The sequence below is a fragment of the Chelonoidis abingdonii genome, chromosome 1 (assembly GCF_003597395.2).
Source record: "Chelonoidis abingdonii isolate Lonesome George chromosome 1, CheloAbing_2.0, whole genome shotgun sequence".
Lineage (NCBI taxonomy): Eukaryota > Metazoa > Chordata > Testudines > Testudinidae > Chelonoidis > Chelonoidis abingdonii.
In genome coordinates this window covers 16,589,557-16,612,398 of record NC_133769.1, presented here as the reverse complement: position 1 = coordinate 16,612,398, position 22,842 = coordinate 16,589,557, and the positions used below count along the sequence as shown (strand labels likewise).

Sequence of the window (22,842 nt, the reverse complement as noted above, 5' to 3'; positions counted from 1 at the left end):
TGGCTTCCAGGCCAGGGACACTGGATGGACTCTGTTTTCCTCTCAATCCTTCCACTAATTGTGATGCACGGTCCGTGTGTGCAGGACAATGATTCTCTGTAGGGAAAGAGGGTAAAGCCACTCTCCACCTTTGCAAGTAATGTGCATTTCAGTAAAACAGGATTGCCAACCTCAAGTGTTCAAAAATGCTGACTCTTCCCTCCCCCCCCCCAAATCATGAGTTTGTTTTGAAAATCATGAACTTTTTTAAAAGGATAAATATTGGGATCTGATTTGTCTTCTGTTTTTTGAGCCTTTAGGGTTCATGTTTTCAAGCTTTAATCTGTACCATGAGGGCTACAATTTTTTTTTAAATGAAAGTTGAGATTCTCTCAGGATCACATGATTCCAGGAGCTGGGGCTTTGAGTAAAACATCAAATGTCATGAGAGTTGGCCTTCCCTCTGAAGGCAAATGACTGCCCTGGTGCTCTGAGGCAGTTCGCATAAAGGCATCCATCCATCAAAAAAGAGATTAATGGGGGAGAGACAAATGAAGACAGCTGTTTACGATGTTAAGGGTGATTTAGAAAAAAAACCATTAAGGCCAGAAGCTGCAATTGAAGCCAGGCTCTCAGTATCTTCACTGGGAGTGTTGTCTGAGTAAGGACTGCAGGGCTGAGCCTTAGCTAGATTTATTTTTAATCACTCTTAGCACTGTGCTTAATCCTCCCTTGCTTACTTTCAGTGGGCATTTTGCCACAATAAGTCAGATCAGGCTCTCCGTCTTAAACCTCCATTGTGTCGAATGCACCATTAATAAATTTAGTGTTGACAGAGCTTACGAAATCTTCAAAGCAAAACTCATTTTACAAAACAAAACCAGGCCTTCAGCTGGCAGTAATGTGAGAGGAGCTATAATTATAGATTTAAAGCAATGCTGACTCACCACTGACAGCACAGAGATTTTGAAGCCAAAATGCCCAAAATGTAAACTTCAGGGAGCCATTCTGGTCTGAGGAGGGGTTATTTCTATAGCATCAACTGCGGTGTATATGCATGTTAGTACATTGAGAGGTTTTGAATATGGCTACCAATAGGGTTTCGCTGAATATGTGACTAAATGTGCTTGCAATCGGAGCACTGAGCATTTAGCAAAGCTAATGTTTTAATTCGCAGCTCAAATCTCATTGAAAGTTAATAGGACTTGGGTGTGTAAGAGAGCCAGACCGCTTTGAAAATTCCAACCCATGTTCTCATCTTCATGGGCTACAGGCAAAGAGTCAGATTCTCTGCTGGTGTAAACTGGCATAGCTCCATTGACTTAATGTCACGGTATCACTGCCAGTTACGCCAGCTGAGAACCTGGCCCTGACATGTTAACCCTGCTTAAGCACAGTTTAACTCTGCCATGGCCAAACAGGGTCTAACTTTTTGGCTCTCTGGCATGGCCAAAGCCCGCCCTGCCTGGCCCCTGAGCTCCCGGCCAAGGAGGCTAGCCCCCAGCCCCTCCCCTGCTGTTCCCCCTCTCCCGCAGCTATGCTGCCACGCAGGCAGCACTCTGGGCGGCAGAGTTGCATGCTCCTGCAGAGCAGTGCAGCAACGTGTCTGGCCCTGGCTGAGCAGCCTGGCTGCCAGACATGCTGCTCTAAGCGGCATGGTAAGGGGGCCAGGGCCGGGAGGTTGGATAAGGGGTGGAGGTTCGGGGGGGCATGGTCAGGGGATGGGGAACGGGGTGGGGTGGATAAGCGTAGGAGTTCCGGGAGGCCTGTCAGGGGGCGGGGTTGTGGTTAGGGGTCAAGGGACGGTGAACAGAGAGGGTTGGATAGGTGTGAGGTCCTGGTGGGCCTGTCAAGGGGCAAGGGTGTGGATAGAGGTCGGCGCAGTTAGGGGACAAGGAGCAGGAGGGGTTGGATGGGTTGCGGGTTCTGAGGGGGGCAGTCAGGAGGCAGGAAGTGGGAGGGGGCGGATAGGGGGCGGGGGCCAGGCTGGCCCCCTATGCAGTTTTGCAACCCCAATGTGGCCCTCAGGCCAAAAAGTTTGCCCACTCATGTATTAAAACCATTACACTTCCCTACCTTGTGCATGGCTTCGTTATATATCACCTCTGTGACGTCCCTTGCTGACATTGTGTCACAGCGCATTTATGCATTGCCTCACGTTAATGACATTTGATAGGATTGGATTGTAACTGGGATGAATTTGACACATTAGTTCAATGGGTGATCAGCACTATACAAGCGCTAACCAGTAACATTATGTTGAAATGTCATGACTTTGCACTGTGACTTATCCTGATGTTTCATTTTTATACAGCACTCGGTCACTATGGTGACAGACACCTTAGAAATATGCGTGGAAGAGAGGTTGGGGTTCAAACACCACCACATAAGGATATATGAGTTTGTTCTGCAAGACAAATAGCAGACACAGCCATATTGGGCCAGCAGCTGGAATGAACTGAGTTTAGTATTGACGATCCTCACAAAATAAAGGCTCGATCAGTGGTTCTCAACCTGTTTACCATTGTGGGCTGCGTATGCCCTGAGGATGTCACATGGGCCACAGCACTGTGCTGATTGAGCGGCCTGCGGGTGGCAGGGTGAGAACCACTGGGCTAGATTGTGCAATCTTGTGCAGTCCTTTGAAGTCATGAGTTCTCTCATGTGAGCAAGTACTCATGAGCTTGAGGAGCAGTTGCACAGGCTGGCCCTAACAATGCACTTGTGGTTGAGCTAGGGGCAGGTTGGTAGATGGATTCGTCTCTTGTTAAGTGCCATTTAGGGCCAGATCCTCAGCTGGTGTAAAGCAACATAGACCCGTTGAAGTCAGGGGAGCTTTGCCATGCAGCTATGCCAGCTGAGTATCTGGCTGCGATAGCTTGCAGCCAGGACAGCCAGAATCTCTTCCCAATTTGACAGGAAGCGGAGCTGGAGCGCCTGGAGAGGGAATTTGCAATTCAGTCCCAGATCACTGAGGCTGCTCGGCGCCTGGCCAGTGACCCCAATGTCAGCAAAAAGCTGAAGAAACAAAGGAAAACTTCCTACCTTAATGCCCTAAAGAAACTGCAGGAGATCGAAAACGCCATCAATGAGTACCGCATCAAATCTGGAAAGAAGCCAACGCAGAGAGCCTCCCTGATCATAGATGGTAAGTACGGTTCAGGGCCTGGGTCATATCTTTAAGGGCTGAAGTGCGCCTTGAGTGGTGTATAAGCCTTGAATAGAGGCCTTGGCACAGGGAGTGAATTTCACCCACACCGAGCCAGAGCTAGGAACTGAGCCCTGGTGCCCAAAGCCCTGCTCTAACTTGTAGCCCAGTAGTGCCCCTCTCCCTCTAATGGACTCCGAGTCTTTTTTTCGCCCTTTGTATTGTTCTGTCTCTTCCTTGTCCTGGTTGGAGAGCTGACATGGGACTTGAGTGGTGCCTAGATGATATGCTAGCTCAGAACACATGGGTAAATTTCAGGCTATGTTTGCTTAAGCAAGACACTTAACCTGTCTGTGAGTCAATGTACTCACCTGTAAAATGGGTATAGTAATACTTCCTTCAGAAAGATGTTGTTTAATTACTATTAGTAAACTTTGGGCAAGAGGCATCATATAAAATCCAAGTATTATCATCACCATCATCCCATTTGTTTACAAAAGCATAATCCTCAGGACACTTTTTATGGTTTACACCATTTTTAAAAGTAATTTCTATTAACCTCCTTCAAAGCCTGAAAATAACAGAACAATGTTTTTCTTGCTGATTTTGTCCCTTTCCACATGACGAACAGAAATGTTGCTCTTCCTGTTTATAAACAGAGCTGAAATTATCACCGCTTCTCTTGCTTCCTTATTTGTAACCCAACTGTGTTGTGCTGCCCTTAAAGCATTTTTAGTTCCTCTCTGCTCTGTGACAGTACATGTGTCAGAGCAACAAACACAAACACCAGGGAGCTGTGTACGTCAGAACACTTCTGGCAAAAGGACTGTGTGCTATTTCTTTTGTTGCTTCAGAGGGCACTTGGAAGTATTGTTGAATGTCCTACAATCAGAGCACCTTGTGTTTGTTTTTCATTGGCAACTGAATAGTAACTTCATAAGTGTGTGAGGGGTCAAATCTTGAGCTCTGTAGGGCCTGATCGTCAACTGGTAAAAATTGGTGTGGCTCCATTACACTCTCTGGGGATCTGGGCTCACAGTTTTGACTCAGTCCTAATGTCCACTGAGATAAGTGGGAGTTGAAGGCACTCAGCAACTCCCAGGAGGGAGCTCAGCTTGTCAAGGGAGCTGGCCTGGAGTTTTTACTCAGGCTTTGCCCTGAATTCTGCCTGAGTAAGGACTGAGTAAACTGGCCTATGTTAATAGAAATCTTATTGCTTCTTGGTAGTGTGGAGAACAAGGGACGACTGTGTTTTATGAACTGGGGAAGATTCTGTTGCGATTCAGTGTTAAACCACAGTGATATTAATGGTCCTTTGATTGTTTTTTTTCTTCTCCTCAGAAGGAAACATCGCCAGTGAAGATAGCTCCCTCTCAGATGCCCTTGTTCTTGAGGACGGTATGTTGTCCATCTCAGACCTAGAAACCTAGCATAGTAAAGGAAAGGATGATTGCATCCCCCTGAAAATGGAGGAAATCCCCTGTATGCCTGTGCCCCTGTATGCCAGTGCCATTTCAGAGATGAGGTGGGTGATACCTTTTATTGAACCAACTTCTGTTGGTTAGAGAGACAAGCTTTCCAGCTTACCCAGAGCTCGTCTATGTATGCTCGGAGACTCGTCTCTCTCACCAACGGATGTTGGTCCAATAAAAGATATTGCCTCACCCACCATGTCTGTCTAATATCCTGGGACCAAAATGGCTATACCACCCCTGTCCTTACCATTTGAGAGCAGATCATTTCAAACAACAGCAACTTTTCATCAAACCCCCCTGAAGGTTTTTTCAGTTATATATAAGAAGTACAGAAATAGAAATAAGTGCGTAGTCTGTAGGAAAAGGCTCATACATATTGTAACAAATCCGCAACCCCTTAAGACCTCCTAGCTGGCAGAATAGGGCATATGACTCACACTAAGGGCCTGATTTTCAGGAGCGTTGCACATCCATAGCTCCCCCAGTAGAGGGACCATTAGGATGCTCTAGTTTGACCTCCTACATAACACGGGCTGGAGAAGATCACCCCGTGATTCTTATATCAAGTCCAATAACTTCTGTTTGATTTAGAGGAATGTAGCTCAACCTTTCCAGGTTGCAGCAAAGAATCCTGTGGCACCTTATAGACTAACAGATGTTTTGGAGCATGAGCTTTCGTGGGTGAATACCCACTTCGTCAGATGCATGTAGTGGAAATTTCCAGGGGCAGATATATATACGCAAGCAAGCTAGAGATAATGAGGTTAGTTCAATCAGGGAGGATGAGGCCCTGTTCTAGCAGTTGAGGTGTGAAAACCAAGGGAGGAGAAACTGGTTTTGCAGTTGGCAAACCATTCACAGTCTTTGTTTAATCCTGAGCTGATGGTGTCAAATTTGCAGATGAACTGAAGCTCAGCAGTTTCTCTTTGAAGTCTGGTCCTGAAGTTTTTTTGCTGCAGGATGGCCACCTTAAGGTCTGCTATAGTGTGGCCAGGGAGGTTGAAGTGTTCTCCTACAGGTTTTTGTTGGTGATTCCTGAGTCAGAGTCCAAAACTATTTGCATCCCCTCTTACATTTTTTCTCTTTTATAGTAAATGTGTCCATGAGAACAGTGCTAAGCCTATTTAATTGGAGTATATTTTTCAAGAGGTTGACAACAAATACTTGACCTTGAAAGGGAAAGGTGTGTGCAGAGTTAGGGGAAGGGAGAATCAGAGAGGGTTGCTGGCACAAACATGAAAGTGACCGAACTATGGTGCACACGGGTCTAGAAGAGTTTTATTTTCTTTCCTTTAGATTGTAAAGTTTATTATTCCCCCGATTGCCTTTCATGACCACCATCTTTCCACCGTCAGTTGAAAAACACTGAACTAGAGCCTCTACTGGAACACTTCTTAAAATCAGGCCCTAAGTTCATTACCATATAATTCATGCTCAGAAAAATCATCTCTGTCTGCTGCACTGTATCCAAGCGGTAATCTTGGGCGTGCTGGGGGAAAGCCACACTGCAGCCTAGTGTCCTTCAAAAGCATCAGCTGCTCTTCTTGTTTCTCTTTGCAGAGGATTCTCAGGTTATCAGCACAATATCCCCCTTACAGTCACCTCACAAAGGACTCCCTCCCCGGCCACCCCTACATAACAGACCACCTCCTCCACAGTCATTGGAAGGACTCAGACAAATGCACTACCACCGGAATGATTATGACAAGTCTCCTATCAAGCCCAAGATGTGGAGCGAGTCATCCCTGGATGAACCCTACGAGAAGGTCAAGAAATGCTCCTCACACAGTCATTCCAGGTGAGTCAGACAGTCAGAGATTGCCAACTACATAAACATCCTCCTTTTTGTAGAGGCCCATTTGGTATGGTAATGACGGACACTTTCTGGTAATGCTGTGTGTGTGTGTGAGAGAGAGAGAGAGAGACAGAGAGAGAGAGGTTGTCTTTAACCTGAGCCTATATAATGAAAACTTTTCCCAAATCTCATGGCAGAAACATCACTCACTTGAATGATATTTAGCTGTTTTGGTAAATAATCATGCCGTAGAAGATCATAACAGTTATAGTCACACAAAGTGCTGGTCAGTATCTGATTGTTATTTTAAAAGGCAGTTGGAGAGGACAGACATCAGCCTCTCATTGAAACTTCTGCTGAATCTTCATAACAGCTTGTGCTTGAACTTTCGTTACTATAAAAAACAATTCAGATCAGTTATGTGTGTGGAACTCCATTTGCTTCAGTGGGATGTGTGTAACTGAGTACTGTATGTGGCCCATAGACTCAAGGTCCTACGTGTAGAGTGTTCCGTCTGAAGTCTGAAATGCAGCGTTTGCTTTGCAGCAGTCACAAACGGTTCCCCAGCACAGGAAGCTGTGCAGAGGCTGGAGGGAGCAGCTCTCTGCAAAATAGCCCCATCAGGAGCCTCCCGCATTGGAATTCCCAGTCCAGCATGCCATCTACACCAGATCTACGGGTACGCAGTCCGCATTATGTCCATTCCACTAGGTAAGTCTTGCTGCTCCCGAAACAACTCGACTCCCTTTGTTACGCAAAAGTATTTTTTGTTTTCACGCTTTAAGGACAAGAGGCCTCATTTCAGGAAGGAAGCGCTCTCTTCGGTGGGGATTCGTTCCTGAATCAGGGCTTGAATCCTCAACTTACTTCAAATAAAAAAAAAACTAAAATGGACCAAGTCGTTCGGTGAGATTGTAACCAAAGGTTCTCACTGTTCATGGACATTACAACCTCCAAGCCACTCTTTGAAAGTCACAAGGTGTTGATATCAGTGCTCAAGTTAAGGTTAGGGAATTATCCTTTCCTTTGGAACACGAAAGGTTGGGTAGTGTTAAACCATTGCTACGGTGAACTGGGCATGCCGAAAAGGCTGTCTAAAGTGAAACATCTGAGGGACCAAGTAGAGGTGGGTCTGATTGGTTACAGGGTATCATTTCTGTTCCTTGAGTGGCTGACTGAAACTTTATGAACTGGGGAAGAGCCCATCCAGCATGAATAAAGGCCACCCAGATTTGGATGTGAATCAGCACCCTTCTACACATGCAAATCTGGGCGTTTGCATGAAGGACAGTCACACTGTGACTGTCTTGAGCTCTAAAGCCACTCTGCCTAAAAGAGGTGATTCTTCTGAGGTGGGAGCAGAAAAACATTCATTCCCTGGGATGGTGCTGCATGAGCTGGCCTTGACTACCCAGTGTCACTCTGAACGTGAGGAAAGGCCTGCAACGCATTTGTAAGCTACCTGAGTGCAAAGGAAGTGCACCTTACTTTGGGGCTGCACTTTGTGGGTTGTTGCCCACCCCCACATTGCAAAGCAGTGGGGAGGGGGCGTCGAATCCCAAGAACAGAAACCATAGGAAAGGTTTGCACAGATCCACCGCACTCTGTGTTCCCTGCCGCTGTGTTGGTGAAACTCACCCGTGGGCAGTGTCCTCTGCACCACTTATGCGTGATGATGGGGATTGCCCAGGGAGGTGGCTAGTGGGGCAACCATGCTGGGAGGCTTCTGCCCCCCCCACTCCCTCCCCCGTGTGCTGCAGAAAGTGGGTGCCAGGCAGGCTCCAGATAGGCTGGGGAGGAGCCAGAGGATCTCAGTATTTGGATCTAGTGGCCCCAAATCTGCACACAGGGAATGTGGAGGGGGAGTTGACTGCTTTTTCAACCCACCGCAATCAGAGGGGCTGCAGCCCTGCAGCTCCACAAGCTGCCTGTGGAGTCCAACCCCATAACTCTGCTTAGTTCCCCTCATAAAGCCCACTTGCTCTGGCTTTAGGCAGGGAGGTGGGAAGTTCACCTCAGATGGGTACATCTACTTCAATTCCTGCACTAATATACCTGCATGGTATGCCCCGTATCCTGCCTGGGGCTGGTGGAGCTAGTGGGGAGTTGTGAGCACTCAGCACCTCTCAGGCTTAGCTCCATATATTTGTACTGATTGGCGGATGCTGTTTTGGCTTTAAATGCTAGAAAAAGACCCTGCGTGTTTTGTTAACCAAGCAGACTCAAAACCTGTCTTCCTGACACCTGCAGGTCAGTAGACATCAGCCCAACCAGACTGCACAGCTTAGCTCAGCACTTTAGACACAGAAGCTCCAGCTTAGAGTCACAAGGCAAGCTCCTTGGGTCAGAGAACGAGACGGGGAGCCCCGATTTCTACACCCCAAGGACTCGTAGCAGTAATGGCTCTGACCCCATGGACGACTGCTCTTCCTGCACCAGTCATTCCAGCTCTGAGCACTACTACCCTGCTCAGATGAACCCCAACTACTCCACCCTGGCCGAGGATTCCCCCTCAAAAGCCAGAGAGCGGCAGAGGCAAAGGCACAAATCTGCGGGAAACCTGGTCTCTTCTAATTCAGGGAGCATGCCCAACCTGGCGGCAAGGAACGGAACCGGGCACCCGGGGGTCTATCTGCACAGCCAGAGCCAGCCTTCCTCTCAGTACAGGATCAAAGAGTACCCCCTGTACATCGAAGGCAGCTCCACGCCTGTGGTGGTGCGCAGCCTGGAGAATGACCAGGAGGGACACTACAGCGTGAAAGCACAATTTAAAACCTCCAACTCCTACACGGCAGGGGGGATGTTTAAAGAGAACTGGCACGGGGACGAAGTGGACTCAGTCAGACTGACCCCCTCCCGTTCTCAGATCATAAGGACTCCATCTCTGGGCAGAGAAGGCCATGAGAAGGGCTCGGGCAGGACTGCAGTATCAGATGAACTCCGGCTGTGGTACCAGCGGTCCACAGCCTCCCACAAGGAGCACAGCCGCCTGTCGCACACAAGCTCCACCTCCTCGGACAGCAGCTCCCAATACAGCACATCTTCTCAAAGCACCTTCGTGGCACACAGCAGGGTAACGAGGATGCCTCAAATGTGTAAAGCAACATCAGGTGAGAGCCGGCCCCAGGGGAAGCAGATCCAAGTTTGTTCTTAGCTGTCTAATGCCTGCATTGCGCTTTGGTAACTTATGAATGAAACCAGACCAGCCTGTGTCCCCTGTCCTTTTGTGAACATAGCACAATGTGAAGCACAGGCATGTAGGATGATGGGATTAGCACTGAGTGAACTTTATCGGAGAGTGTCATCAGCTGAGGGTTTGTCCCCTGGAGCTCATCCATCATGAATGACTTCTTCAGAGAGCTAGGAGAAAGATCCCCAGAGCCTGAGCCAAAGTCTCCAGAAATCTATGGGAATGTTTCCATTGACTTCAGTAGGCTTGGATCAGGCCTTTAGAGTGGTAACAGAGAAAAAGCCCATTTGCGGGGGCTGATCCTAAGTATCACATTAGGTTTATCGCTGTGGGCAGGGTCCGTTAAAGTGAGCAATGAGGAAAAACATAGCAAAACTCAAGAGAAGTTGATTTTTCCCAATAAATACATAGACGAGTAAGGCATTTAATCAGTGTTCCATTAGGAACATAAGACTATCTGGTATGACAAAAAAAGCACAGTTCCTTAAAATAAAGAGCAAGTGGCCCCACTAAAAAAGACTTGGGGAGTGGTTGAAGGCTGAGATCCTCGATTCATACAATACCTTCAGTGCAACTACTAGAGGTGCTTCCTTGTAACCTTGTAAGCTCTATAAAGTAAGGCCATATCTTTGTACAGAACCTAACACAGTGGAGCCCCATCCTGTTTGGGCCTCTGGCCTTTCCCCTAATATTCATATTAAATAATAGCAGGACCTTGCAGCTGTTCATAAATTGCAGAGATTGTGCTACGTTTCCCTGAAATGAGATGAACTAGTTTAAGATTCAATACCTATTTGCCATCAGTCTCTGTCTTGAATAAGGCAGGGCAAGCTGAACTAACCTGAGGCTTTGCCAAAAAACCTGAATCTAACCCAACTCCGTGAGAGTGAGGGAGCGAAGGTTGCTTGATTGACGGCTTCTATTGACAGAACTGCTACAGCCTGGGCAGCATCTTGACAAGCTTCCCTCATTTCACTCCTACCCCTGTGCCTCAACCTTGCCCTGAGGACACCACCTCTAAAGATCCCATTTCTGAGGCCTGCTTCGCCCTGGGAGCCTCTGTTGAGATTGCCAGCCAGGATGCCAATTGATAGTGGTGATGCTTGTAAAATGTTGCTATTTGCCTATTGAGAGCTGAACTGAGCCTATCACAGGGACCACTGAACAGCCATCAGCTGAGAATGTTCATTCACCAGAGACCCTAGACTGGATTTGTCTGAGCCGAAGATTTAATGGTGAAAGGCATTACAGTACATTACCACTCACCTGAACCACCCCAGTCCCTTTGCTCTGCAAACTTTCTTTTATCCCTTTTTTGACGGGAAGTTCAGGGACCTTTTGGCATTTCTGCTCCAAACAGAAGCAGGAAGTACCTAAAATTAAATTAACATGCTTATTCTCCTGAGCTGTAGAGGCCTATTTTGGAAATCCTATCATTTCAGATAGTTGGGGCATCTAAGGGTATGTCTACACTACCCGCCGATCCAGTGGGTAGTGATCAATCTGTCAGGGATCAATGTATCGTGTCTCATTTAGATGCGATGCATCAATCGCTGAACATGCTCCCCATCGACTCCGGAACTCCACCAGGGCGACAGGCGGAAGCGGAGTCGACAGGGGAGCAGTGGCCGTCAATCCCACGCCGCGAGGATGCGAAGTAAGTCAATCTAAGCTGATCTAAGATATGTCAACTTCAGCTACGCTATTATCGTAGCTGAAGTTGAGTATCTTAGATCGATTCCCACCCACCCCCCTCCCCAGTGTAGACCAGGCCTAAGAAAGAAAATGCTAGTACAGACGCTCCCCAACTTATGCAAGCATTCAGTTTCAGAACGCCCTGCATAACACTAATTTTGTGTAAGTTGGAAACGTATACTCGACCATTACGCCAAAAAAAAAAAAAAAAACTTTTTCCATAAGTGCAGATTTGTGCAAACCAGGTTTGCATAACCCGGGGGGCGTCTGCAGTAAAACCAAAAATCTTGTCTCTTTGTTAGTTGCCCCAGCTGTAGATCACTTTCACTGACCATGCCAGTATGGACCTAGTCATGTTCTAAAAGCCAGTCCCCATTGTGATGATGGGATAATAGTGGCCCATGGGGCCTTCACTTGTAAGGAACAGATTAGACTTTGCTTCTGTCTTCTTTTTGAGTGTTATTTAACCGCAGGTAAGGAATTTAACAGCTTGTGGGAGAGAGTTAGTTGGAAGCATCAATCATTTGATAGATCAGCCATGGCTCTAAAATGTCTATCGGACCCACAGTGTCCTTCAAAGATGACTAAGCTCCTGAGCATCTCAGATTTGAAGAGGTCACTGTTCCAGGGATCTATGCATTGGGATAGAATGACCAAAAGAGGGGTTTCTCAGATAGATCCTTAAAGCAGAAATGTCTTGTAAAACCGCTACTGCTACATTACTGTGTTTGTCTCATTTTTGTAGATGCTGTCATTAACATAAAATTAACAAAGATCAGCCCACTTTTGGCTCATGCTGATAAGTTCACAGTAGCCACATTTAAATTAATCTTACTACGAGGGCATGGCCAAAAACATCTTTGAGCTTTGAAATCTGTGGAGCTGTTCTTTGTTCAGCAAGTGGTATATATGCCTGGAAGCTCCCAGCTAGCAGCCTGACGGCTACTAGCACAGAACTCACTCCTCCCATGGTTCCTGAGCTGCCTGTGAAGCCTCTGAAATGAGACAACAAAGATGCAAGGCTGACTTTGCTCCTTTATTTTGGCTCATGTGGAGGGACAGGTGCCCAGCCACTGCTATGGCATAAGAGTGCTATGGGTTCAAATGGCAATAAAGCATTGATTTGTTTTCATGTTTTGAGATACTGGGTATTTCCCATTCTTGGTTGCAGGGAGTTTGGTAGATGGGGAAGGATCTTCAGCCCATATAATCACACACAGTCAGAGGCTGGGTGGGATAAAATGTTCCCCGTGCATCTGAACGCAGAGCCAGGCACGTGTACGTGCAGCAGATGCAGTCAGGAGTTTGCTGGCTGGCCATTCGCACAGCACCTGTGCTGCTCAGAGAGTACGTGCCGAGAGCCATTTGTAAATGGGATATTCCAACTCCTGGGCTGTTGCCGTTTCTTCTCTGATGAGCTGACAGTGCTGGAATTCCTTAACCCTGTTCTCCTTGTCTAACTGGTTATTTTTTCCCTCACTTTTAGCTGCCTTACCTCACAGCCAGAGGAGTTCAACACCATCTAGTGAACTAGCAGCTACACCACCAAGCAGTCCCCACCACATCGTAGCATGGCAGACTGGGTGAGTCTCGGGAGGGAGAGTCAGAGGATTAGCATTCCTTGGTCTTCCACAGTTTTCTCTAGCCGCTCCAAAACCACCATCCTGGATGCTGAAGCAGGTTCTAGGCTTCAGCATGCCAGAGTTGCCTTAAAGTATGAAATGCAGATTTGATTTAATTTTTAGGTAGATGATCGCAATCGTTTAGGCACTTGAAGCGGAAAACAAGTTCTAATTCGGTGCCTTGCTATACAGTGCAAGGAGAAGACACTGGTGAAAGAGGATAGGTCTGGGCACAGGAACACTCTCAGGTATTCAGTGGCCTAATCTACTCAGAACATTTTCAGATGTTTGCTCACCATTGGTCTAGCATTAGTGCAGTTCTAGCAATGGGGAAACCCCTAATTTAGACTGGTTCAACATTTGCATCAGTCTGTCATTCGCATACAATCTGCTACCAGTGCTAGAACCAGCGTCCGAGCAGTGGTGAGAGAATGTCAGCAAAAGCTGTGTAGACGCCACCTGTGTTCCCCATGCTGTTTGGAGCACTAACATTGAATTTTCTTTGTGAATGCCATTGTGGTTGTCCAAGTTCTTTCAGGCCTCAATGGAATCTTGCAGTATAAACGTGAGATGCTAGTCTATGGTACCTCTTGCAACACATCCGAAAGGTTGCTCAGAGGCACATAGTTCAAGGATCAGAAAAGAAGCTTCCCCAAGGGCACTGATTCTCCAGAGTTTTTGTTCTGCTGTCAACGTTGTAAGCTAGGTGAAACAGGGGCCCTTTCCTGGATCTACACAGCACCCCATATCCCAGTGCTTGATTCTCAGAATGTTGTGTTCTGTTAAGCTACCAGGAGAAGCTTCGGGGAACTCAGTTTGAGAACTGCTGCCCTAGGGTTGCAGAGACCTTGAGCCATTTGTAATGGTCCTCTAGGAGCAGTGAACTAAGATGTGGTGGGCTTATCCCACGGTCATTGCAGAGGAAAAATACTAGTGGGTCTTGAATTTCTTACTCTAATCTACCTCAGTATCTCTCTCTTGTACCCAAATATCTATGCTTGTAGATGCTCCAGTATAAACAAAGTATCAGAGGAGTAGCCATGTTAGTCTGGATCTGTAAAAAGCAACAAAGAGTCCTGTGGCATCTTATAGACTAACAGCAGTACTGGAGCATAAGCTTTCATGGGTGAATACCCACTTCATCAGACGCATGTGATGGAAATTTCCAGAGGCAGGTATAATTTTTGCCTGCATATTTATACCTGCCTCTGGAAATTTCCATGACATGCGTCTAACGAAGTGGGTATTCTCCCACGAAAACTTATGCTCCAGTACTTTTGTTAGTTTATAAGGTACCACAGGACTCTTTGTCGCTAGTATAAACAAAGATGTCCACACCTGCCTTTTGGTTTTATGGCAACAATAACCCAGAAGACATTAAGAGAAAATTGAGCTTTAAAACAAAGATGGGGGATAAAAACTGAACCTCAGATCCTTAAACAAGTTTGTCTGCATTTCAGCATGCTCAAATTCAAATTCTTGGCCCCCAAACCCATACTAACAGTTGTAGGTTTGGGACCGGTCCAAAACAGGAGTGGGTGTTTTTATTGGTTCCAGTTCAGAGGCAGCCAAAGTATTCCAAGACTCCAAAATGGCAGAAATCAACAGCTGAGATTTGCCCCATTCAAGGTATGGATCTGAGCCCAAGCCATAGCCTTGATTCTGCCTCAGCCCCCATTGTAATCATCTTCCTCAGCACATCCCTACCCTGAATACAGGTAATCTGATCTGAAACCAGTTGAAAAGTCTCCTAGTTTTTCTCTCCATCTTCCATGCACCAGAGCTTCTCCTCCCAGTCTCACGCAAAAAAAAAAAAAAAAACAGACCAGATCCTCAGCTGGTGGAAACGGAGCTATGGAGATTTACATCATCTGAGGATCTGGACCAACATCCTGTGCAAAAAGGAATCAAACAGATTAATCCATTATTGGTTTCATGCCTGAGTAAAGTGACAAAACCATTTAAAATTTAAAAAGAGGCAAGTACAATTTGTTACCAGGTGCAGAATGCAGACTTGGCCATCACAGCAACGCACTTTGATATTTCCCAGCATGAATCAAAGGCTTGAAATTCTGCCTGACATGTCTTCTTATGTCACTAACTCTTTTGTCTTAAGGCGACTCATCTACTTGTTTTCCCACTGTATTAATAAGCTTTTAACAATGTGTGTCACTTCTTTTCATTAACATTTCCTCTTTACTGTTTCTTCCCTTGGTGCTCTCCTTTGTTCAGAGAAGCAACAGACAACTCACCCACTATGGATGAGTCTCAGTCTCCAACTCACCAAAGTACTGATGAATAGAGGTATAGTAAGGGAATGTTTTGTTCTTTCATCCTTCTTCCCTGTAACTTGTGCTCTGCAAATTATTTTTGACATCCCAGTATCCGTAAGGAGCGGACGTTTGGGTTGTGTGGGCGTTTGGATAGTGACAGCAAGGCTTTGCTCAGCTCCTGGAAGAGCAAGTTGGAAGCATTTGCAAGCCTCGGCATCTGTGGGTGGCCCTTTCAGCAAGTCTGTAGCTCTTAGTTTTCCCCTATGAAGGAAGGCTTCACGCCAGCTGGGATGGGAATGCAAGTGGATAAGCACAGCTAGCCAAGGGTAGCAAGGGAAACCCCTTTGCTCGAGTCATTTCAAAGCAGTCTGTACAAAGTACTGGGGGATGTTTCTGTGGAGATGAAGGGTGGCTTAAGTCTCAGGAGACCTGGGTTCAATTCTCATCTCAGCCACAGGCTTCCTATGCGGTCTTAGGCCAGTCATTGTAATCTGTTCTGTGCTTCCATTCCTCATACATAAAATTGGGATAATTCTGCCCTAGCTCACAGGAGTGCTATGAAGATAAAATCTAAAAGGTTTTAGAACAAACAGATAAATTAAACAGGAATAAGTCATGAGAACCAGATAGTATTCAGGCCAGCGGTTTGAGCATTGGCCTACTAAACTCAGGGTTGTGAGTTCAATCCTTGAAGGGGCCATTATAGGGATCTGGGGCAAAAATCTGTCTGGGATTGGTCCTGCTTTGAGCAAGGAGGTTGGACTAGATGACCTCCTGAAGTCCCTTCCAACCCTGATGTTTTATGAAGTGTGAAATTGCAGAACTACTAACTGTGGTATGTAACCTATCATTTAAATCAGCCTCTGTACCAGATGACTGGAGGATAGCTAATGTGACACCAATTTTTAAAAAAGGCTCCAGAGGTAATCCCAGCAATTACAGGCCTGTAAGCCTAACTTCAGTACCAGGCAAACTGGTTGAAACTATAGTAAAGAACCGAATTATCAGATACATAGGCCAACGTGATTTGTTGGGGAAGAGTCACCGTGGTTTTTGTAAAGGGAAATCATGCCTCACCAATCTACTAGAATTCTTTGAGGGGGTCCATAGGCATGTGGACAGGGGGAATCCAGTGGATACAGTGTACTTAGATTTTCAGAAAGCCTTTGACAGGGTCCGTCACCAAAGGCTCGTAAGCGAAGTAAGTTGTCATGGGATAAGCTGTCATGGACTGGTTAACCATTAAAAGATAGGAAACAAAGGGTAGGCATAAATGGTCAGTTTTCAGAATGCAGAGAAATAAATAGTGGTGCTCCCCAGGGTCTGTACTGGGACCAGTACTGTTCAACATAGTCATAAATTATCTTGAAAAGGAGGTAAACAGTGAAGGTGGCAAAATTTGCAGATGAGACAACACTACTAAAGATAGTTAAGACCCAGGCAGACTGCGAAACACTGCAAAAGGATCTCTCAAAATTGGGTGACTGGGCAGCAAAATGACAAGATGAACTTCAGTGTTGATAAATGCAAAGTAATGCACATTGGAAAACATAATCCCAACTATAAATATAAAATCATGTGTTCTAAATTACCACTCAAGAAAGAGATCTTGGAGTCATTGTGGACAGTTCTCAGAAAATATCCACTCAATGTGCAGTGGCAGTCAAAAAAGCAAACAGAATGTTGGGAATCATTAAGAAAAGTATAGATAATAAGACAGAAAATATATTGCCTCTGTATAAATCCACGGTACGCCCACATCCTGAATACTGTGTGCAGATGTGGTTATCCGATCTCAAAAAAGATATATTGGACTTGGAAAAGGTTCAGAAAAGGGCAACAAAAATGTTTAGGGGTTTGGAACAGCTTCCATATGAGGAGAGATTAATAAAACTGGGACTTTTCGGCTTGGAAAAAAGACGACTAAGGGGGATTTGATAGAGATCTATCAAATCATGAGTGATGTGGAGGAAGTAAATAAGGAAGGGTTATTTACTCCTTTTCATAACACAAGAACTAGGGGTTACCAAATGAAATTAATAGGCAGCAGGTTTAAAACAAACAAAAGGAAGTGTTTCTTAACACAATGCAGTGTCAACCTGTGGAACTCTTTGCCAGAGGGTGTTGTGAAGGCCAAGACTAACAGGGTTCAGAAAAGAACTAGGTAAGTTCATGGAGGATAGGTCCAACAATGGCTATTCGCCAGGATGGGCAGGGATGGTGTCCCTAGCCTCTCTGTGCCAGAAGCTGGGAATGGGCAACAGGGGACTTAGCAAGGCAATGAACTATTTATGCCATCAGTACACCAGCAACAGTTTCCTTGTCTGCTGTAGACATACCCCAAATATAAGGTATTCGCTAACTGAAGAGAAACACACTATGAAGCTTTTGAAAGTCAGTGTGACAGGGCAACCCCTGTGTGTCACCATGAGACCTTTACATTGTGATGTGGTGGTGGCATTATGTCAGCATGTTGTGATGCATCATCCATCAACTGTGTAACATCACAACACCAAGATGCCACAGCATCATGCTTCATCAGAACCTCCTTCAGTCACCAAAAAGCCATTGTCATCACACAACAACGTTAATGTCTTTAATCCTACATGCTAGCATGAGTCTCTTGTTCATGACATCACTGATGGAAAAAAGCCATCAGGAGGTCTGGCCACTAGTTTCCTGGCCTATCCTGTTCAAATGATTTCCAAGGTCCACTTGTCCTAGTCAGAGATTCAGGCCTGACAAAAGTTTTCACATTTCGGTAGCTATGCTTGAGAGGTGCTGAGATGACAGCACAGGTCCTTCCACTCCCCTTCAAGTCAGTCACTTAAAAGAAGTAAGGTTTTATTCCCCCATCTCAGTGGCCAAGCACACAGTCCTCCAACTCTGGCACCTAGGCCTACAGAGAATCACCCTACAGAGAATCACTCCAAGGGAAAACCCTCCTACTTATGAGGGGTGAGAAGTCAGTGGCTGCTGCTAGAATGTGAGAGAGAACCAGTGCACATATAAAGTTGCATGCGTATATACAGATGAGCAAATATACCCACACTTCATGCTCTGGTAGAGAGGGTTCTTCCTCTAGCCACTCATCCACCATCTCATTTAGGGATGAATGCATGTAGAAACAAGTATTGGTGCACGTACTTTTGCACTAGACATGACCCCTGTCTTTTCAGCCATCAATCATATCAAAAGCGCCCATGAGACCAGGTGCTACTGACTAGAGACTTCATTTGATCTCTGAATGGGGACAGTGAGACAGATATACAATTCTGTGAATTCCTTTGTGAGGAGGGGCCAGGAAATGTCATTTGAACTCAGTTTTGTCCAGAGAAATTAGCTTAACCCGAGCTGGCATGGAGAGATCTGAGTGAGAATTGTTCACCCAGTACTGCTTCCGCAGAGGTGAGCTGTTCTGGAGAGGACTACTGGGTGGCTCCTTCTTGCTGAATCGGCCCCAGTTGCCAGTTCCATGATTGTCTGGAGAACCAACCCAAGGTGCCAATGAACATGCTACATTTTCTTTCCTTTCCCATTCTTGTCACATGGTGGTGTGTCTGTGGTTGAATTTTTGCCTGTATTCTTGCGGCAGCATTCATTCTAATGGCAGTCTCCTTTCTTCTGTAGGAGCTACAATGATAGCTGTTTCCTGGATTCTCCCCTCTATCCAGAACTAGCAGATGTCCAGTGGTATGGACAGGAAAAAGCCAAGCCTGGGACTCTAGTGTGAACCCCTGACCTCAATCCGATCACATCAATGCCATTCTGAGATCACCTCACTGCCTCTCATTTGCCTTACCCAGATGCACTGTCGCCTGGCACCAGCTTCAACGCTAAGCACTTTTCTCGAAATGCCATTCAAGATGCCATTACAGATACTAACCCCAGGCTGCATCCGCAACCACCAACGGATAGCAGTGTTTCAAACCAGGTTGCCATGGACTGACATACAACTCCTATAGCCCAAAGGGCCGGGGGTGGGGACATTATGAATAACTATGTTAGCAGCCAGATGGCAGCAGGGTTTTTTCTTTGAAAGTCTTTCAAGGTATAAATACAATCTTATAGGTCTACGGCATGGGAAAATAGTAAGATTTCTACAACTTGCAGTCTGAAGCCAACAGAACATTAGTTAAGGGGGCAAGAAACAGCAATTGTGAAATATATTCCTTACTCCTGAATTATTTATTTGGAGTAAAGAAAAGCTCCTCTTGCTTCAGAAATGTGTCAGAATATCGCAATCAGTTCAGTGCTGCCAAGATCACAGAATGACTACGAGACGAGAGCATGGGCAGTGTCTCTGTAAGTGTGCCCATTTCCAGAGGTGACAGTCTACACTTTGGAAACTGTTTTTACTTCCTTCCTCACTTTAAGCCCTTCCAAAAAATAAAACAACCACCACCAAAACCCATTGGGATGAAGACACACCAGAGCTCTGGGCTGGGATCGTAAAATCAGTCTTGAAAAGCTGCTGTTTAAAGTGGACAGACACAAAGGTTTACAAGGGTATGATCTAAAGCAGAGGCAAGTGCTGCTATTCTTAGCATCTGTGGCTGGCACAGGCTAACCACCAATACATGCAGTTTTTTGTTTGGGGTTTTTTGTAACGCTTATGATAAATTAAGGTGAAAATTGCCAAAAGCCGTTCTATGAATAGAAATAACCAATAAAGGATATCCTATTTATGCACAAAGTGTTTAACATGAAATCAAAGGAAAGCACATTACGAGCTAATCGATGTGGTCAAGCCACATTAGCATAACGGTTCCGATTATTATGCTTTTGGTAAGTGCCAGTGTAGCAAAGGGCTCATCACCAAAGTATTGGTATCCAAGGGACCCCACGATGTTATAAAGCGGAAGGGTTCAGTAGGGTTCTCTACGAACCAGCAGACTAGGCAAATTTTCAGATTGCAAGAAAGGACCATAATGAATAAAAGCTAATTAATTAGTAACCTTGATGCACTTGACACAGACTCTCATTGTCTATGAATACCAAAAGGAAGCCTAGGAGAGAGTCGTGACCAGGAGCTGCAAGTTTACATGTACTTTGGAGCAATGCTTTACACATGTCAAGCCATCAAACGGCAAAAGGCCTCAAAGACACTTCTGTACTGAACTAGTGCACAAGCTAGGTGGGGGTTGAAGCTGGCACGTCTCGTCTTCGCTACGGTGCTACGCTGTTTTTATTGCCACTAGATGGGGTGGGGTCCTCGCCCCATTTGTGCATGCGAATGACGATTTCCTATGGGAAAGGCAATTAAAGAAATGGCTGGAGGGGGTTACTTTGTGAAAAGCAGAAACTGAGGTTAGCTTTAGTTTAAAGAAATCAAGTATGCTTGCGTGCGTGTGTTCGAAGAATAATGCTAGTCTACCAGACAAGGAGGGCAGGAAATTTAAAACTAAACTTGAGGGCTGCCACACCTTTTTTCTTGTAATAGTATCACTGGGAACCTGTTTTTTACCAGAAGCTTTCAAGAGCACAGATTGGAGGAGGCTTGGAAAGAGTGGGAGTAGGAGGGGTGTTTAAAAATGAATGTTAGCAGTTACTGTGAGTGCTTTTTCCTATATCGTTTATACGTATATTGACTTGTTTTAACATTCTGCACTTACCTGCTACCCTGCAGTCACCCTATACTCCTGCGAGGCACTGTAGGAGCTGTGGCTGGGGGCAAGTGAGGCCCAGGGCGGTTATCTGACTTGCCCAAGAGCATGCAGGAAGAACTAGAACTCAGCTCTAACTTCTGTGCCATTAGTTATAAAAATCACCTCTCCACAGAGCTGGCAAATTTTTGCACTGGCAGGAAATTTAAATTTAAAACACTAAAGCCTCTGTTTGCCAAAAGCTGGGAATGGGCGAGAAGGGATGGATCACTGGATGATTACCTGTTCTGTTCATTCCCTCTGGGGCACCTGGCATTGGCCACTGTTGGAAGACAGGATACTGAGCTAGATGGACCTTTGGTCTGACCCAGTACGGTCGTCCTTATGTACTAATAATTCCAAACCTAATGTCTGTGGAAGTCAAGAATCATTAGATATTTAGAAATAAAAACATAGTTGACAATGATCATCTATCTTGCTAACCAAGCACTAGGCAGATCTGACAAACAGGAGAGGGCACCTTTTCATCTAAAAACGCAATATACCACGTGTGTTTAATTTTCCCTTGCTCTAAATATGAATGACTAATGAAGGGATTGTTCTTACTGCCCCACTTCTGGTTTTGGATGGAGAGAAGACATCATTAATGAATACCCGTTGCTGATTAAACTCTAATCTGTTCAAGTCTGACTATAAACAAAGGGCCCAGGTTAATCACCAGGCAGGAATTAGCCCAAGAAGTTCAGGGGCTTTGAGCAACTGTCCATATTTTCATTTCCCTAGTAAATACTTTTTCTGTGTAGCCTTTTTTATTTAAAAAGATTCAAGCCCCCCAGCACAACAGGGACTCTGGACCTCTGGACGCTACTGTAATACAAATTGCTAATCAAAATGAATTGCTCCAGAATCAGAGCAGGCCTGCAGTTTTGCAGAGGGCAAGGGGTGGCAGCCCTGAAGTTCATGATGTTCTAAGTCACATTGCAAACAATTGGGTGAGCCTGCCTTGCCAACAGGCTCGAGGGGAGAAAAATCTTTTGAGAAGTGGGTTGGGTTTTGCGTTGCGGTCTGCTTTTCTGGTTTGCAATCAAGGCACACGTGAGCCAGTCTGGTAGTAAAGACATTAAGTAAAACAGGTTTTACTGTTTAGCTCAATTCAGTTATACACAAATGTACATACAATGTTAATCAAATTAGATTAACATGGTTAAGTATAACATGGAGGGGTAAAACACAACTGTTATATATGAGCACTTGACTACCAACTTACCAGCCTCTCTTTTTCTTTTTTAATAAAGGCCTTTTTTGGCTATACAGCCACTGTTGCATTCTTAGTCTCTATGTATGAAAGCCCCTTGGTTTAGCCAGAAGCATGGTGTACGCATACACCAGGCCATATTGCGAGGCAGGGTTTATTTTTAAATGATACTATATGCAGTCGAGTGTTGAAAATGTTGAAAAGATCAAATTTGTTTTCCCTCTGTATTAGTTTTAGTTTTGGACATAGCAAACCCCATTCAGGTGCTATCAGATGACCAGTTACTGCTTAGTTAACTAGATGTAAAGTTTTACATATATATTAATGTCCATAGTTTTATTACAAGTTGTGTAAAATGGACTCTCTAGTTTAAAAAAGAAAAAAAATAGGTCTCTCTGAAATGACTTTAGAGCATGTAAAATGATTTTACTGGATTCTGTTCACCTGTAATCGGGGAAAATATGTATGTTGTAGAAAAAGTTGCAGAATTTTGAAAAAAATCTTTAATTTATTCTTTTTGTATTAAGAATTTGTATAGTTACCTTTACATTTTGCAAAACAGTGTTGTCAACACTTCCTTATTAAAGCATTTTCAAAATGAAATGTTGCAGTGGCTCTTTGAGATATTAAACAAGGTTGAACAACACTCTCCTCTCTGGGTCCTTTCATCGTCCGGCTACAGCCATAGCAGAAGTCTGTAGATCCAGTGCCTGAGATTTTCTAACATAACCTGTGATTTTATGTGCCAACCTTGAGACCTTTAATGGGAAAGCGCTTGGAAAACTCAGCTTGTAGTTTTGCCCA

At 45.2% G+C, this 22,842-nt stretch overlaps 1 protein-coding gene across 3 annotated transcripts in view; it reads left to right on the top strand.

Moving 5' to 3' along the window:
- Positions 1 to 22,636, top strand: part of FRMD4A (FERM domain containing 4A) — a 553,835-nt gene extending 531,199 nt beyond the window's left edge. For 2 of the 3 annotated variants that reach the window (XM_075064299.1, XM_075064302.1), the window contains 7 exons: positions 2,899 to 3,127; positions 4,469 to 4,525; positions 6,163 to 6,400; positions 6,944 to 7,108; positions 8,648 to 9,507; positions 12,769 to 12,865; positions 18,808 to 22,636. In XM_075064299.1, the coding sequence (XP_074920400.1) occupies positions 2,899 to 3,127; positions 4,469 to 4,525; positions 6,163 to 6,400; positions 6,944 to 7,108; positions 8,648 to 9,507; positions 12,769 to 12,865; positions 18,808 to 18,910 (1,749 nt within the window). In that variant the 3' untranslated portion in view covers positions 18,911 to 22,636. Of the gene's footprint in view, positions 1 to 2,898; positions 3,128 to 4,468; positions 4,526 to 6,162; positions 6,401 to 6,943; positions 7,109 to 8,647; positions 9,508 to 12,768; positions 12,866 to 15,136; positions 15,209 to 18,807 lie in introns of all 3 variants that reach the window. The other variant, XM_075064306.1, reaches the window with a different exon arrangement.
- The last annotated feature ends 206 nt before the right edge of the window (positions 22,637 to 22,842 follow it).